The sequence below is a fragment of the Chlorocebus sabaeus genome, chromosome 17 (genome assembly GCF_047675955.1).
Source record: "Chlorocebus sabaeus isolate Y175 chromosome 17, mChlSab1.0.hap1, whole genome shotgun sequence".
Taxonomy (NCBI): domain Eukaryota; kingdom Metazoa; phylum Chordata; class Mammalia; order Primates; family Cercopithecidae; genus Chlorocebus; species Chlorocebus sabaeus.
This window is the reverse complement of record NC_132920.1, coordinates 21,169,595-21,187,024: the sequence shown is the minus strand read 5'-3', so window position 1 is coordinate 21,187,024 and position 17,430 is coordinate 21,169,595. Positions and strand designations below refer to the sequence as shown.

The following is a 17,430-nucleotide window of genomic DNA, read 5'->3' as shown; positions in this document are numbered from 1 at the left end:
GTAGGTATTTTCTAGACTCTTGCAGTTACATAGGGCCATGTGAATAGTTCTGGTCAATGAATATGAATAGAAACACCATGTGCCACTCCTGTGCTGAGGCAGTAAAAAGCCTGGTTCACCAGCAATCGTTTTTCCTTGCCATGGAGATATGCAGTCAACTTGGGTCCCTGAGTAACTGTGTGGAGCAGACAACTACCTGACTCTAAACTACACACTAAATGGTACATCTTAGATGCTCAGTGTGAGCAGGAAATAAACCTTTGTTATGTTAGCCCTGAGATTTCAGGGTTAATTTGTTACCAAAGCATAGCCTAACCTGTCTTGGACGAATACACGTGCTTGTCTAATGTGTTAGGTATAAATCCTATTTGACTTCAAAACCCAGAGGTCCCCGTCTTTATACTAAAGGTTATTTCCCTGTGCCTTCCAACTGCATACAACTGCTTTTGGATATCTAAGTCTGTGCATTCTGTCACTTCGCTTTGGTTCTTTCCACAGTAAGAAAAATTTCCTTCTTTACTTGCCTGATTAAGTTCTTCTCACTTTCAAAGTCTTGTTCCAATCCTACCATATCCATGAAACTCTCTGTAGTAGAAATTGTCTGAAAACCCTCTCCACATTGACAGTTCCCCAAGAATACAGATGCCAAAAATGATTTTCTAACCTCCTTTGTCCCCAGGGTGTAAATGTGAGACCTGGGTTCCACAATCAGATGTAATATATGTGAGACATTGATTGGGAAGCTTCATGAGGAAGCAGACGGGGCATGGGGCCTCTGCCTAGATGGGGCAGGTGGAGCAGAGGTGACACCTCTTACCAGAAGCTCCTGTGTGGTTCTGGGTGTTGTTTCTGGAAAACTCAGGAAAGATTCTGGTCCCTGGCCCTTCTAACAATTCTGTGGGCCATCTAGCATCCTTTTATACATTCCTTCCTTTCAACTAAACTGCTTTCTATTGTCTGCAAGGAATCCTGACCCATACATTTCCTAAAACCTCAAGTCTTCAGAGATCTCCTATCTTCTAACTTCTTATGATCTAACGCCAAACAATTTAACATTTGACATATTATAGATTTTGTTTCACAAGCACATACTGTCTTAGTTCGTTTGGGTGACTGTAACAAAATGCCATAAACTGGGTAGCTTTTAAACAATAGAGATTTATTTCTCACTGTTTTAGAAGCTGGGAAATCTAAGATCAAGGTGCCAGTAGATTTGGTGTCTGGTGGGAGCCAGATTTCTAGTTTATAGACAGAGTCTTCTTGCTGTGTCCTCACACAATGGAGGCGTCAAGGCAGCTCTCTGGACCTTCATTAGTGTGGTATAAAGGTACTTATCCTCATCATGAAGGCTCCGCCCTCATGAGCTAAGAACCTCCCAAAGGCTCCACCTCCTAACACCATCACATCAGTGATTAGGTTTTAACATTGAACTTTGGGAAGTCACCAACATTCAGACCACAGCAGCACACATCTTCTCTTCTCAACTAGACTTTATCTCCTTGAGGGCAGGATGATATCTCAGACTTCTGTATCCCAAGCAGTGCTTGACACAGCGCTGGGTCAACTTTTGGAATTTATAGGATGACCATATAATTTATCATCCAAACTAGAACACGAGTGGAACAAGGGCCTATTATTAATACTATTACAACAGGTATAAACCAGGACTGACACAGACAGTCCTAACACAGACAGATATTATTATCAAGGCACAATTAGTTCTTTGATGCATAGTGTGTCATACTCATCATTGATAATTGTTGACTGAGTAAAAAGGTAAAGATAAGTGAAGGGGAAATAGTGCAGTGAAAATGTGAGTGCGGAAGAGTGGTTCCCGATACCTGGGTTCAAATCATCACAGGAGATCGTGGTCTTCTGAAGCCTTCCTAGTCCCATCCTGCAGGGATAGATGGTTGGGCTTAGATGAGCTTTCAGGTTCTGCTGCTGCTGAAATACAGCTTTGGTTCTCCTAAGGAAGCTTTTTCCATTTGATGGTTTCACGATAAAGAATCCCTTTTGCTCTTCAGAGATTCCTTTTAGATTTGGGAAAATCATCCATAAAACTTTAACCACAGGAGTAATTATGTGGCACAGGTGAGCTAGCATACCTATACAAGACCACTTCCCTCACGCCAATCCCTCCCTACCAGGGTCACAACTGATTGGCAGTATTACCAGAAGAACAGTCAGACCAAAAACTTCTCAAAGATCAAGCCCATATTCATTATTTCTATCTCTAAGATTTCATTCAGTTCCTGGATAATAAACACCGAAACATATTATAAGAGGCCAGGTGCTACCTGTATGTTGTATATGTGAGTAATTCAGGCTCGGGGGCCTGGTTCTTTTCCTTAGCTCAGCTAGGGAAGTCAGTCCACATCTTTGTCCCAGGCTCACTGCTCCTTCTGCCTCCTATCTTGAATGTGGGCAAAGGATGGAGAGGTGGGGAAAACACCTGCCCAGTCCCATACTATGATGCCTCTATGTGGGTGTGTACAGCTTTGTAAAGAACTTCATTGTGTTCTAGCTACCCTAGGCCAGGCTAGAATAATAAACTGAAGTAATACGAGTAAAGAGCCTCAATACCAAGCACATAGTAGAGGTTCACTAGATGGTAGCTATTACTATTATCAAGGCACAATTAGTTCCCTGATGCATGCAATTTCCCTCATGATGCTCCAGCTACAACCCTCAGGAGGAAGAGAATTATCATCAGTGATTGCACAATTAGTGATGCAAGTGAAATGAAAGCTAATTGTTTAGCATCAGCTTGCTCTGATGATACTTTGGATGGTACTCAAATTGGTACACGGAAGGTATTGTAAACACACTAAACACAGTTTGAACTGACAGTCACACTAGTTCAGCTGCAATGGCCAATAAAATATAGCTCAGCAGTACAGAATAAAAGCTATGTATCTAGACTGTGAAACTCAAATACATCCTAACCAGTCTGTAAAAGAAACTAACAAGATACAAAATGAAAGAAAAATGCATAAAATATTAAATGTACTATGGTTTTAATTGTTTGTGACATGAACTTAGCAGCGATGAAGAATTTAGTCTTACATAAAGTTTAATAAGAAAAAAAAAAAGGAACTGAAAAAACTGCTTGAGGTTGAGGCTGGTATCTTGGGGGTGGAAGGAAAAATAGGAAGAAACACGCCCTCATTTGCTTCGAGCATGGTTAGCTGGTCTGTCTGAAATTAGACCTACTTTCAAGTGTTTTAAGTTAATTATTAAGCCATTTCTTAACCTCATGAATGTAGTTTTCATGTGCTTTCAAATCTGGCCTTGAACTAATAGACCCTTTCACTTCAGTGGTTCTGGAAATGAATGTCAGATGGGAGAGGAAAGCATTTTAACTGTGTTTTTCCAAGGGTCAAAGCTCTGAAAATATAGTATAGTTTGTACATAAAACTCAGTACACCTGAATATCCTGCTGGCCTTTGTCTGGTAATGAAGCAAACCATGCCACCCTTTAAAACTTCTGCTTCCTTTCCAAACACAGCCGGCTGTGTCGGTGCTGAGCTATCTAACTACTCAAGTGAATCCATTCTTAGGATCAAAGTTTCAATAGATGAGAAACAGGTGGCACTTAGGCACCCTGGGGCAGCCTTCTCTTAACTTGTAAGAAAGAGAATGGTAAGTCCAGGCCTCCATTCTAGAATATTCTCCTTTTTTTAAAAAAAAGAAGACATAAAGAGTAAGAGGAAGAAATGCCTGTCAGTAAGAATGGCCAACGCTGTAGGAGTATTACTGGAATCTCTTTCTGTTAATCTGTCATTCTCACGGAGGCATCTCAGCAGTTGGTCTGGTTTCATCTGCCATTGTCAGAAATCTATGGCTGATGAATACAACATTTGAAATGATAAAATATTGGGCAACTTTTACTTCACAAATTAAAGTAAAATAATGCCTTGGCTTGCATCACAAATTAATAATGAAAATAGTAGCCAATATTTATTGACTGCTAAGCCATTTCCACGTATATCCTATGAAGCAGGTACTACTATCACCCATTTACAGAGGGAGAACTGAGGTGGAGGGACATTGAATAACTTGCCCAAGATCATATTTTTTGTAATAGTAGAATCAAGATTCAAACTTGCATAATCAGAATCCAGAATTCATGTTCTTAATTGCTATACTATAATGTACAGTGAAATCCATGAATCTAAAGTACTTGTTTTTTTTTTTTTGAGATAAGGTTTCATTCTTTCACCCAGGCTGGGCTGTAGCGGCTCCCTGCAGCCTCGACCCTCTGGGGCCAAGCGGTCCTCCCACCTCGGCCTCCCATGTAGCTAAGACTACAGGTATGCACCATCACACCTGGCTAATTTTTAAAATTTTTATAGAGATGAAGTCTCCCAGTGGTGCTAGGCTGTTCTTAAACTCTTGGGGTCAAGCATTCCTCCTGCCTTGGCTTCCTGAAGTGCTGAGATTATAGGCGTGAACCACCGCATCAGGCTGCAAAGTACTTAAAAAAAAAGTGCTAAAAAAAAAAATTACAGTAGGCCGGGCGTGGTGCCTCACGCCTCTAATCCCTGTACTTTGGAAGGCTGAGGCAGGTGGATCACTTGAGACCAGGAGTTCGAGATCAGCCTGGCCAACACGATGAAACCACGTCTCTACATACAAAAATTAGCTGGGCGTGGTGGCTCATGCATGTAGTTCCAGCTACTCCGGAGGCTGAGGTATGAGAATCACCTGAACCCAGGAGGCGAAGGTGGCAGTGAGCCGAGATCGCGCCACTGAACTGCAGCCTGGGTGACAGAGTGAGACTCTATTTTAAAGGAAAAAAAAAAAAATTAAAGTAAAAGAAATAAAAATAAAAGCCAGGAAACCACTGCTTTTTAAAGCTATACTTATTGAATTCTTTCTTTAAAATATTTGACACACTTAGTATGCACTTTGTGCACTTTGTCCACATGATTTAACTTAATCCTCTGCAAATCAGTTGTTAGCTCCATTATACAAATGAAGACACCGTGAGTTAAGAAAGTTGTACTTCATCATAGGAACTGTCACTGTAATGTGAACCCTAACCTGACAGAGTCCAGGTCATTTAGAACTTTCATGATGCTACTCTACTTCTTCTTTCTTTAAAGCAATTTTTACTATTAAGAATGAATTCAATAAGAAAAAACTTTGCAATCAAACTATTCATAAGTTTAAAATTAGAAGGGAAAATGTTCTTTTCTATCTTGTACCAGGCAAAGAATAGTTCTGACTTCTTAAGAATCAAAGAAATGGTAAGATTCAAGTGATTTTTTATAACATAGGCCAGACAAGAAGAAAGAACATTAGTAGTAAAACTAGTTAGCCTTTATTAAAATAGACAGCAGTAATGTTCACATTCTCGCATATTCCTAAGAGAGACAGATCTCTAATGCCATTTTTAACTGAACCCACAGAGAAGATAATTAAGACTGTCCATTTTCTCGTTTTTCCCTCTTTCTCTTACTTATTATTTTTTTTGTATCCAGTGTAAGCTTACTTTGGTATACAAAAAGAAACTAGTGTCCAGAAGTTATCAAATAAGACTCCTGCAATTAAAATGGGTAAGGCAGTCTGGACCTGGGCTTAAAAATACAGGCTTAACTCATGCCGATTAGGATGGTTACTATCAAAACAAAACAAAACAAAACAAAACGAGAGAGAGAGAGAAAATAAGTGTTGATGTGAATGTGGAGAGACTGGAACCCTTGTGCACTATTGGTAGAAATGTAAAATGGTACAGCTGCCATGGAAAACAGGATGGCAGCTCCTCAAAAGATTAAAAATAGAGATACCATACAATCTAGCAATCCTATGTCTGGACAAATACCCCAAATAATTGAGAGCAGGGATTTGAAGAGATATCTGTGCACCCATGTTCATAGCAAACATTATTCATAATAGCCAAATGGTAGAAGCAACCTAAATGTCCATCAAAGGATGAATGAATAAATGAAACATGGCATCCACATCCAATGGAATAGTATTTAGCCCTGAAAAGGAGAAAAATTCTGACACATGCTACAACATGGATGAACTCCAGGGATATTATGCTAAGTGAAATAAGCAAGTCACAAAAAGACAAACACTGGTGAGTGTACAACTCCGCTGATACGAGGTACCAAAAGTAATCAAATTCATAGAGGCAGAAAGTAGATTAGAAGGCTGAGGGAAGGGGGAAATGAGGAGTTACTGCTTAATGCGTACAGGGTTTCAGTTTTGCAAGATGAAAAGTTCTGGAGATTGGTTGTACAACAATGAGAATGTACTTAACACCACTAACTATACACTTACAAATGAGTAAGACAGTACATTTTATGTTATGTATATTTTACCACAAACAAGTAAAACACAAAAACAAAAACAAAGGCTTGAAAGTGGGGACATAAATCCTGGCTTCCCTCTTCTACTTTCAAACGTTGTGACTCCAGATAAGCTATTTATTGAGTGATGGATGCTCAGATTCCTTATCTGTGAAATGGGGATAATAATAGTGCCTACCTCTCAGGGTTATGAGGATGATACGAGTGAAGACATGTAACATATTTAGCACGGTATTTGGCCATGATAAGCGCGCCACAAATGCTGACTTTGGGTCCCAGCAGTAGGCATGGAATATTTAGCCAATGACAATTATGGGTAATGATTTTAAAATTTGATAATATATTTGATTATGTTTGTAAAAGGAATCTTTATCTTTTAGAGGTATTTACTAGTATATTTCTAGATAACATAAAATGTAAACGGGATTTTCTTCAAAATTATCAGGGTTGGAGGAATGGGGGATAGATATGAGCACAGATGACATAAGATTGGCTGGTGATTTGATGACGGCTAAGGGTGGGTAATAGGTATGTGGGATTATTATACTATTCTCTCTACTTTTGTATAGGCTTGAAAATGTTCATAAAATTTCCATAAATAGAGTTCCTCAACGGAGTTAAAACAAAAAAATCCTTGATCCCAATCTTTGATGATGGCTTTCAGATAATTTTTCAAACTAGTACATGGTCATGGATTTGGTATCGCTGACCCTAGGTCCTGTCTATCCACACGTTTTCTTCAGGTGGAGTAACTGAACAGCATAGCAATTTTTCCACGGAAGTCTTAATTGTATAAAAAGATCATCACAATAAGCAGGTTACCACAAAATTAGGCTGCATGTGAGCACAAGATGAAAATATCGATGTTCTTAGCATCTTAAAACTGTGTTTTTCTCAAGTTTCCTATTCTTCTGTTCCTTTCACTAAAAATGCATACATAACTTTCACCCATTCCCACCATCCTTTCGATAACACCCTTCTAGTCTGTTGTACTTCTCATCAGTTTCATCAAAAGAGGTCAAGTGATTAGCGGGGTGTGGTGGCGCACGCCTATAATCCCAGCTCCTCGGAAGGCTGAGGCAGGAGAATCGCTTGAACCTGGAAGGCGGAGCTTGCAGTGAGATTGCGCCACTGCACTCCAGCCTGGGTGACAAGCAAAATCCCATTTCAAAAAAAAAAAAAAAAGAGGTCAAGTGAGACAAAATAAGTCCAAAGCATAGTATTTTGCTTTAGATGCCAGGGAGACCAAGGTGGGAAAACCACTTGAGGCCAGGAGTTCAAGACGAACTTGGGCAACAAAGAGAGACCCTGTCTCTACAAAAAATAAACAATATCAGCCGGGGCTGAGCACAGTGGCTCATGCCTGTAATTCCAGCACTTTGGGAAGCTGAGGTGGGCGGATCACCTGAGGTCAGGAGTTCAAGACCAGCCTGGCCAACATGGTGAAACCCTGTCTCCACTAAAAATAAAAAATCAGCTGGGCATAGTGGCGTGTGCCTGTAATTCCAGCTACTCAGGAGACTGAAGCATGAGAATTGCTTGAACTTGGGAGGTGGATGCTGCAGGGAGGTGGAGGCTGCAGTGAGCTGAGATTGCATGCCACTGCACTCCAGCCTGGGCGACAGAGTGAGACTCTGTCAAAAAAAAAAAAAAAAAAAAAAAAAAAAAATTAGCCAGGATGGTGGTGAGTGCCGATAGCGCCAGCTACTCAGGAGGCTGATGTGGGAAGATCGCTTGCGCCCAGGAGGCAGAGGTTGCAATGAGCTGTGATCACACCATTGCATTCCAGCCTGGGTGACAGAGGGAGACCCTCTCTCAAAACACACAAAAGCCTTACTGTTTTTCTTAAATACCCAAATCAATATTCCTACCCCAGTGGCCTCATGCTCTGGCAGACCAGCAACCCACTGGCTTCCTCATCTTATCTGGGACTTTTGGGCCATTCTGGTTTAGAGTTGGGCTGCTGGTAGAACCGATGATACCATTGTCTGGACTAGAGGAAAGGATGGGAGAGTAGAAAGGGTGCCCCAGAGAATTCAAATGGAACTGCCCTTTTAGATAGTAATGCTATAGTTAAGGAACAAATAGAGGGACACTACATTTCCTTATTTATGTGTTATCAATGGTGATGTTTAGAATACTACCCTTTCCAAGAGGCAAACATGAAGGAATTAAACTAGGCAGAGTCTTTGAAATAATAATTTCCCCACTACTGTTACTTGCTGAGAAACCCTTTTCACTGTGGCAATCTAAAATTAACCTTGTAAAATACACTATGTGGAAAAACAAAACAAAACAAAAAATAAGTTGACTTCTTAAAAAAATTTTCAAAGTATTGGCTAACATATCAAAAGCCAAATCTCTAGCAATATAATTTAAATGCCAGATTACACTGCTCCTTCCTGGCCCCCCATCCTATCCCCCAAGTATGATTTTTTTTTTTTTAAATAAACAGCAAAAATGAATGGTTACGCTTATCAAGTTTTAGAGTTAGCTCCTGATTGTGCAGGCTGATACATTTGGTAGAATTTTGACAAAAGCTGGTCTATACCATTCCACTATGGGTTAGACGGCCATGCATGCAGATCCTTCGTGGGTACTTGTCAAGCACAAGAATCCACACAATCAGTGAGAACACAGACAATAGTATTGTCTTTGTTGCTATTGCCAGAGTGAAGCTGTATTTGCTTTATTTTAACGAACATGTCCTTGCAATTTATTTTGAGGAACGAGATTATACACAGATTAAAACAATTTTGGAATTACATGGCCAGATAAATATCAGGGTTTTTTTCCATATGTTAAATCATTGCTATATGCTTTCTTTTCTTTTCTTTTTTTTTTTTTTTTTTAAGGGCTTAACAATTGTGTTGGAGAAAGGACATCAAATGATGCTTAGAAATGTGATACACATTTTCATTTCACACTCCATCAGCTTTTACAACTGTAGCTCAATGAAATGTAAGAGAGAGCTTGGCAAACGGCCATATTTACCAAGGTATAAAATAGGGGTCAGGTTACTTTTTTATAGAAAGAAAAAAAATGTTTAATTTTCACTCCACATGACTAAAGTAGATATCCAGCTAACACCCTTCTGAAAGGCACCGTAACTGCATATATGATACGGTTTAGTGCCTGTTCAGCTGTAGGTTTCTACTACAGTATAAACAGCTTTGTAAAGCAAGAAAACACCCCTTTCCTTATCCCCTTCCACTCAGGATCTACTGACATAGAAACATACTGGATCAGACCATCTTTTGGTGTCAACATTTTCGCCTGCAAATAATGGCTTTTACCCCCTGCTTCTAAACTGGAAGCAGAAACAGCTTATTCCCTTTACAGCCAGAGAAGCAAAGCTATCAGCATCAGCAAAAACACATCTTTCTAATTCAGATTTCAATCTGTCAGAAAGGATTAAAGCCTCATGCATACATAAAAAGGGAACTATAAATGATAACAGAAACATGGTCTGGAATCACTGTGCTTCCACAGCTGCTGTTTTACTAGCAGTGTAGAGAGGAGAGCATCTTTTACTTACCTTTGTCAAGCCTGAGACTTCTCCCTTTGCTAGCGGTTTGCTGATGGAGGGTGTGTACACTTTGGCATCAGATACCGGCTGCCCTTTCATAAAATGTTTGCCTGATTCACAGATGTCCACTTCAACCATTTTCCCCATGAATGCAGGGTTCTTTGGCACTAAAACCTTAAACACATTTGTTTCAGAGGCTTAATTTTTAAAAATAAACATTTTACTTTAGAACAGTATCAGATTTATAGAATTATTGCAAAGATAGTATGGAGAGTTCCTGTATACCCAACTCCCAGTTTCCTTATTATTTACCATCTTACATTAGCATAGTACGTTTGCCACAATTAATGAACCCAAATTGATATATTATTAATACTATTAACCAAAGGCATACTTAATTATCCAGGTTTCCTCATTGTCCCTCAGTGTCATTTTTCTATTCTGGGATCCCCTCCAAAGTGGGCTCTATCTTCTAGCTGCTCAAGGATCTGGGGAGCCTGCAGGAAGGAAAGGCACTTCTGGGAGGGGACCCTGGGCCCCTAGGCAGTGCTTTTCCAGTGCAGGATGCGCGCCTAATGTCCCGAGGCATGTGGAAGGCAGACCTGGGAAATCCCCCAGCAATCAGTCCGTCACTTCTGGACAGGCCTTTGATATGTTGCTCTTGGCTATTCCATGCAATGAGGAAAACCGAGACAATACTGATGAAAGCCTTATACTTTTAATACTTTCCAAGTGAGCTGTCAGAATAACGGTTTGAAGACACACTTCAAACACAGGCCTGTGTGTCTGTGTTCGCGCATGTGGGTGTGCTGTGTTCAGAGGGAGAAGGAGAAACATTTAAAAGAACCTTCCAATAGCACCAAACACCACTGTTTGGAGCTAAAGGACTCCTGAAACGAACGGCTGCCATTCCTTTCCCTGGCTCTGTTAGAAAAAGCATGTGTTTTTCAGTCCTGGGGATCTACCTCCATCTAGAACCAGTCCTCTGAAGGCTACTTTGGCTTCTTCACAGGAAACTGTCAGGTCGTCTCTTTCCACTAGAGATTCCTGATAAAAGTGCTTGTTTACCTCGAGCAAACGTTTCCCTTCCTTTGGGACCTGCAGGTAGCTTGCATGCATGATGTCTCCCTCACACTTCTATTTCAGCACTGGAGCGACCTGCCAGGCTTTTCAAGTTAGAATCCAAAATAAATAGACCAATTCTAATCCAGTAATGCTTGGATCTCTAGATATAATCTTCACCTCTGGAACTCATCTTATTTAGAAAAATAATTCCTAGAAAATCTTTGATATGCTTAGTTGTAGGGACAGAAAAGTCAGATGAGAGCCAGGAGTTCCACAGCCAATCTCTCTGAGAGGCAAAATTGAATCTTGGTCTGAGTTTGATTTTTATGACCACTGAGTACACTGCTTCATCAAAGTATAAGAAAAAGGTCACCTGGGTGGTGAATTACTTATGGCAGGCAAAACGAACTAAAAGAGCTTTAGTGTTAGGATATAAAAAGCCCTTTTAAATCAGTTTTTATAAAATAAGAAAATCTCTAGACCAAACTAACCCTGGGAGATTTGGTACTATTCTGGGGAAAAATAACCCTCCTTGATCTGCTGCCTTGATCTGAATGAACGGCTCAGTGTTTTCCCCTCCTCCAGTTTTAATAATTGGAAAAAGCCCGACTGCTTTAAATTGGAGGAAGCAGCTAACGAGGCATGCCACTGCCTTTAAAATGAAGGGAAAAAAGTTCCCTGCTGAGGCAAAACCCAGATGGCAAGAGAAAGGAGAGAGAAGAGGCAACCAAAATGCAATCAAGCTCCTCCCCAGGGCTGAGCAGAAGGTTGGCCTGAATAGGAAAATGGCCCTCTGGAGTATATTAATGAGATGGAAAATGGGGAAGCGACGCAGTCCAGATACAGAGTGCTGGGAGCCCTTCCTCAACTGCAGTCTCCACTGGTACTGAACAGAGCACGTCTAGTCTGGGCTTTGAAAACTCCCCTGTTTCCTGGGGACCCACTGCGCAGTCTGAGATGATTCCCTGGGGAATGTCAATGCTGGGGGGCTCTTCAGCTCCTGCTTTCCTGCCTTCTGACAGAGGCAGCCTGCTTCCTCTGCCCATCCCTCATCCGACTTGTCCACATTGGCCTTCAGCGTCTTCTCAAGCCCTAATTTCAGCCATGACCCACAGCAAACATTTTCACCTCTTATCTGATGAGAAAGAAGCAAAAAAGCAGGAAGCTCCATTTGATTTTAATACAATCCAGAATGATCAACGAAGATCTCCATATGCCCATGAGAGTCTCCCACACAGGCTATATCATGAGATGGGAGAGGAGGGCGTATCCCATCTCTTCCCTGGCCTTGGCCCTTGACAGGGTCAATGCCCCTGAAAGAGGCACTCTGTTTTCCTCAGTCACTTTTGAATTGCTCTCCCACCTGGAGGAGTAGAAACCCCAATGCTGAAACAGAAGTCAGGCTCCTCGGTGGGCAAATGCAGGCCAGCTTAGGTGGGCAGGGAAGGAGGGCTAGTAAGCGGGGGCGCCCCTAGGGATGGCCTCCAAAGCTCTCACAGTGAAGCTGGTTTGATCCTCACACTGTTCTGCACAGTCATTCATACAATTTGAGTTGAGTCCAAGGAATAGACTCTTTTTCCTCTGCTCCTAGCATTTTTATCAAGGTAGAAGTTAAAAAACAAACAAACAAACAAATAAACAAAAACAAACACTAAAACCAAACAAAACTAAAAAACCAACCAACTAACCGACCAACTAAAAAAACTGTCCGGGTGATGTGCCGGTGAGAGGAAATCCCTGCCCTTTCACGCTGCTGTCGCCCATGCAGACATCCTTCCTGTCGTCTGAGCAGGACTTTCCCCCTGCTTTGCCAGGGTATGGGAATTCTGGCAGTGCTAACTGCCTAGTTCCAAACGCCCAAAAGCCTAAGGCTGGTCCTGTCAAAGATTAATGTGAACTAAAATAGACTAAATACACCTATTCCTTTGTACAGAACATATTGTAGAGTAAGTCACAAAGATAGAGCCCATGTTAGCCTGGCTGGCTTGAGGCTATAAAATAGCCTTGTTGTGACAAGATTCAACACTCTCCCCTTTAAATGCCCTGTGCTTAAACTTTCAGAACTCTTTCTCATTTTGGAGAAAACTCAAGAATACTGAAGTGCCTCTTACCTGCTCATAGAATCGATTGTGTGCAACATAAAACTTGGAATCAAAAGACTCTTCTGTTACTAACACTTGCTGTCTTTCACCAATCTGTGGAGAGAAGGGGAGGAAAAAACGGGTAAACACCTGTGAATCCAAACATCAAATTAAAATAAAGGCCAGCCCAAGTAGGTCTGGACCAAGTAGCATCTTCTTGAATTTAAAGTAGACTCTACATTGCTGGTTATTTAACAGCGAACACTGCTCAAATCACAGATTCAAATTTTTTGAAAGACATTAATTATCTGGCAACATAAAATTAGCATAGTATAAACTCTTATTTTCTTACATAACTCTGAAACAGAACTTAATCTCCTTCAACATAAGTAAGATAATTAAAGCTTCTATGACATACAAAAATCTTCTAAATATCACTTTGTTTCCTGAAACAAAGTTGCAAAACAAGCCAGAACAAGCTGCTTCTAATCCAAATTCATGAAAATATTTTGGCAATATAAAAGAATAATAATAAACATTAATTTGAGTTATACGGGATGTAACACTAAAGAAAATGCCTCTGGAAACCAGTCATTAGGACCTTGCACCTCCACATTTCATATCTTGCACATAATTCTGAAAGTACTGAGTAATTCACAGAGCTATTTACTTATTATATACATTTTCTCTGTCACAGTCAACTGTCTCTATGCTGCAGTCATGGCCCCATGTTCATTTATTATTTTTTAAAGAGAAAGACAGCAAAAAATATGGAACTGCTAATTTTCTACAGGATTGATGTACATTATGATCTGAGCACCCATTTTTAATAGCAAAGAAGTAAATCAGCCAAAACAATGGGTAAAGAAGTGTGACTATTCTCAGGAAATTTACAATTTCCAAGTTTATTCTGTTGTGAAATGCAGCATTTAAGGTATCAATTACTCTTTTTTTTTTTTTTTTTTTTTTTTGAGACAGAGTCTCGCTCTGTCACCCAGGCTAGAGTTCAGTGGTGTGATGTTGGCTCACTGCAAATTCCGCCTCCTGGGTTCAAACGAATCTTCTGCGTCAGCCTCCCGAGTAGCTGGGATTACGGGCATGTGCCACTATGCCCAGCTAATTTTTATATTTTTAGTAGAGATGGGGTTTTGCCATGTTGGCCAGGCTAGTCTCGAACTCCTGACCTCAGGTGATCCACTCACCTTGGCCTCTCAAAATGCTGGGATTACAGGTGTGAGCCACCATGCCTAGCCTCAATTACTCTTTTTACAAGGTTGTCAAAATGTCTGATACAGCCAACCAACTATACTAAATGACTGTGCTGGGGATTAGTTTTACCATTGCTACTTAATAATTATGACCCCCAAAATTAAAGCTCATTGGCAAGATAATTTTTTAAAATGCCTATTCTCATTTGTAGGGACTTGTCACCATGTTCAGGCGGTTACCATGAAGGAAACATAAACACAGCTGCACTAAATAGACCACCTAACAATTAAAAAAAAAAAATCAAACTCCCCTCTCCATCATACAATGCCAGTACCTAAATACACCATAATTTACTATCTAGTTTACTATCTCATTCAAAGTGCAGCCCTCTTAGCCAAAAGTTGTAAGGTCTCTGAGATGACACTTATTAAAGACTCTTTTCATTCTCTGAAAAACAATGGAAGTTCTGGCAACATTAATCCCCTTAAAAAAATCAAGTGGCAAAAAGAAATTTCCCCCAACTTCTATGTTGACTTTCGCTGGCTCTGTTTGTCAAAAAGGGCTGGGGAATATTGGGTTTCACTGAAGTATATTCTTCTAGAAGAAAACTTAGAATGTTTGCACACATTTCACAGTGTGAGTTGCTTATGACTTAGGATAAGTATCTGTCAATGGTTCTTAAGGAAATCTGCAATTACACTTCATTTAACATCAAGTTTTCAGGAAATTAACAACAATGGGAAATTGTAGAGCCACTGCAAACTATGCTGCTTCTTTCTTCTTATTAGAATCAATGTGGAGAGTAAGGGCCATCATGTCTGGGCTGCTCTATTTCATCTGGAGATGATAACAATGACAGTAATATATACAGAGTTAAAAAGACTTGCTATGTTTATATAGTAGAAAGCTGGGCTTTTAATCAACCATAAGAGAACTATTTGTAGGTGAGTATTTAACTATTATTTGCCAAAGAGACTCAGGAGAACCACAATGTGCACTAATTCATAGTGGCAAACACCTTTTCAGTCGTCCTATTTGTGTCCTCAACTGAGGAGTCATCCCATTTGTGTCCCCAGTGTCATTGGCTAGGCCCGGTGGCTCATGCCTGTAATCCCAGCACTTTGGGAGGCAGAGGTGGGCAGATTTGAGTCCAGGAGTTTGAGACTCACCTGGGTAACATGGCAAAACCCCGCCTCTATAAAAAATACAGAAATTAGCCGAGTGTGGTGGTGTGTGCCTTTAGTCCCAGCTCGAGAGGCTGAGGTGGGAGGATCGCTTGGGCCTGGCAGGTTGAGGGTACAGTGAGTTGTGATCATTCTACTGCATTCCAGTATGGGTGATTGAATAAGATCCTGTCTCAGAAAAATAAGTACATAAATAAATAAAACATCTCCAGAGGCCAGGCACAATGGCTTACGCCTGTAATTCCAGCACCTTGGGAGGCCAGAGTGGGTGGATCACTTGAAGCCAGGAGTTCGAGACCAGCCTGGCCAACATGGTGAAACTCTGTTTCTACTAAAAATACAAAAATTAGCCAGGCGTGGTGGCATGTGCCTGTAGTCCCAGCTACTTGGGAGGCTGAAGTGGGAGGATTGCTTGAACCTGGGAGGCAGATGATGCAGTGAGATGAGATTGTACCCCTGCACTCCAGGCTGGGTGACAGAGTGAGACTCTGTCTCAAAACAGAACAAAACAAAACAAAACAAAATCTCCAGAGCGTACTGAGCAAAAATGAGCCTAGGAAGGCTAGGGCTTTGATCAAAAGCTGCTGCAATCCGTCCTCACCCCTTAAAATAGATATATGTATACATATATATTATAAATATATAAGACTTGCCAGAGCCCGGGAGTTGGAGGCTGCAGTAAGCTTTGATCATGCCACTGCACTCCAGTCTGGGCAACAGAGTGAGAACCTATCACAACAAATGAACAAACAAAAAATAATAAATGCCTCCCTCAATATTTTTTAATGAATGAAGTCACATTGAAGTGAATATCAAATATAACCTTTAAGAGAATCAACTATTCCAAATAATATTAAAGTCAACACTGAAGTTATGGAAGAATGAGTTCAGATGACATTCGGGAAGATGGAACTTCACCTTGGTTGCAAGGGAACTTGTGGGCTAAGCAAATATATACAAGCCTCAAATTTCTTTTTAAAATGAGCCACTTCCCCTACACTTTCCAGCTGCTGTCTCTCCCACCCCATATGGTAGCCCTGTGTGGTTAAAGACCCTCATATAACAAAATTGAGAGTAATCATCCTGGCTTGCCATAACCAAAGAGTGCCTCTGCTATCCAAGTAAGGAAGTTCTAGTCACAGAACTAAGGCAGGGCATCTGGAGAAAAGTGGCAAGGCTACAGATATCTTCAGGACTCTAGGACCACACCACCCAGGTATCTATTATGCTAATGGCAGAGGTAGTCCACTAGAAGGGATCAGAGTTTATCTTAAGGAGACTCTACACTCATTTGAGAAGCAAACTTCTATGGCTGCCTCACCATCGCTGACAGATCCTTGCCTAACAGCTGAAACTACCAACAGGAAAAGGTTACATCATTGTGAAAAATGGACAAAATCCCACAAGTAAGGAAGAGGTTGAAAACCATGGTTCTCATAAAATGTGTGACTGGCAGCCTGCTATGGTTTGTCCCTAACAAAACTCATGTTGAAATTTAATTGCCAATGTCACAGTGTTGGGAGGTGGTGTCTTTAAGAAGTGATTAGGTCATTAAGATCAGTTAACGTCTTTCTCCAGGGACTGAGTCAGTTCTTGAGAGAATGGATAAGTTCACATGAGAGCCAGTTGTTATAATGTGAGGCTGCCTTTCATGTTTGGTCTCTTTGAAAACCCTTCTGCTTTCTGCTGAGTTGAAGTTCTCACTAAATGGGTTGCCTGATCTTGGACTTCTCAGCCTCCAGAATCATGAGCCAAATAAACTTATTTTCCTTATAAATTATCCAGTCTTGGGTGTTCTGTTATAGCAACAGAAAATGAACTAAGTCAGAGCACAATATAATTGTTCAGCAAAAATGATTAAGATACAACTGAAATTCCAAGTCCAAAGAATGGTCTAGTGGGTGGCGTCAAGAGAATTGTAACATTCAAGGTTAGGAAGAAAGCGGAAAGTGATGGATGGACAATGAAAGGTCAGAAGCAGAAGCACACAGTTCTAGAAGAATCCAAGGGAAAAGAGTCTGAAGAGGGTTCTTTGAAAT

At 40.7% G+C, this 17,430-nt stretch overlaps 1 protein-coding gene across 1 annotated transcript in view; it reads right to left on the bottom strand.

Moving 5' to 3' along the window:
* CDKAL1 (CDKAL1 threonylcarbamoyladenosine tRNA methylthiotransferase) overlaps positions 1–17,430 on the bottom strand; it is a 705,645-nt gene that overhangs the window by 20,628 nt on the left and 667,587 nt on the right. Inside the window, exons 14-15 of the mRNA XM_007973575.3 lie at positions 13,029–13,112; positions 9,862–10,026 (exon numbers count right to left, since the gene is read on the bottom strand). Coding sequence (XP_007971766.3) covers positions 9,862–10,026; positions 13,029–13,112 — 249 coding nt within the window. The remainder of the gene's footprint in view (positions 1–9,861; positions 10,027–13,028; positions 13,113–17,430) is intronic.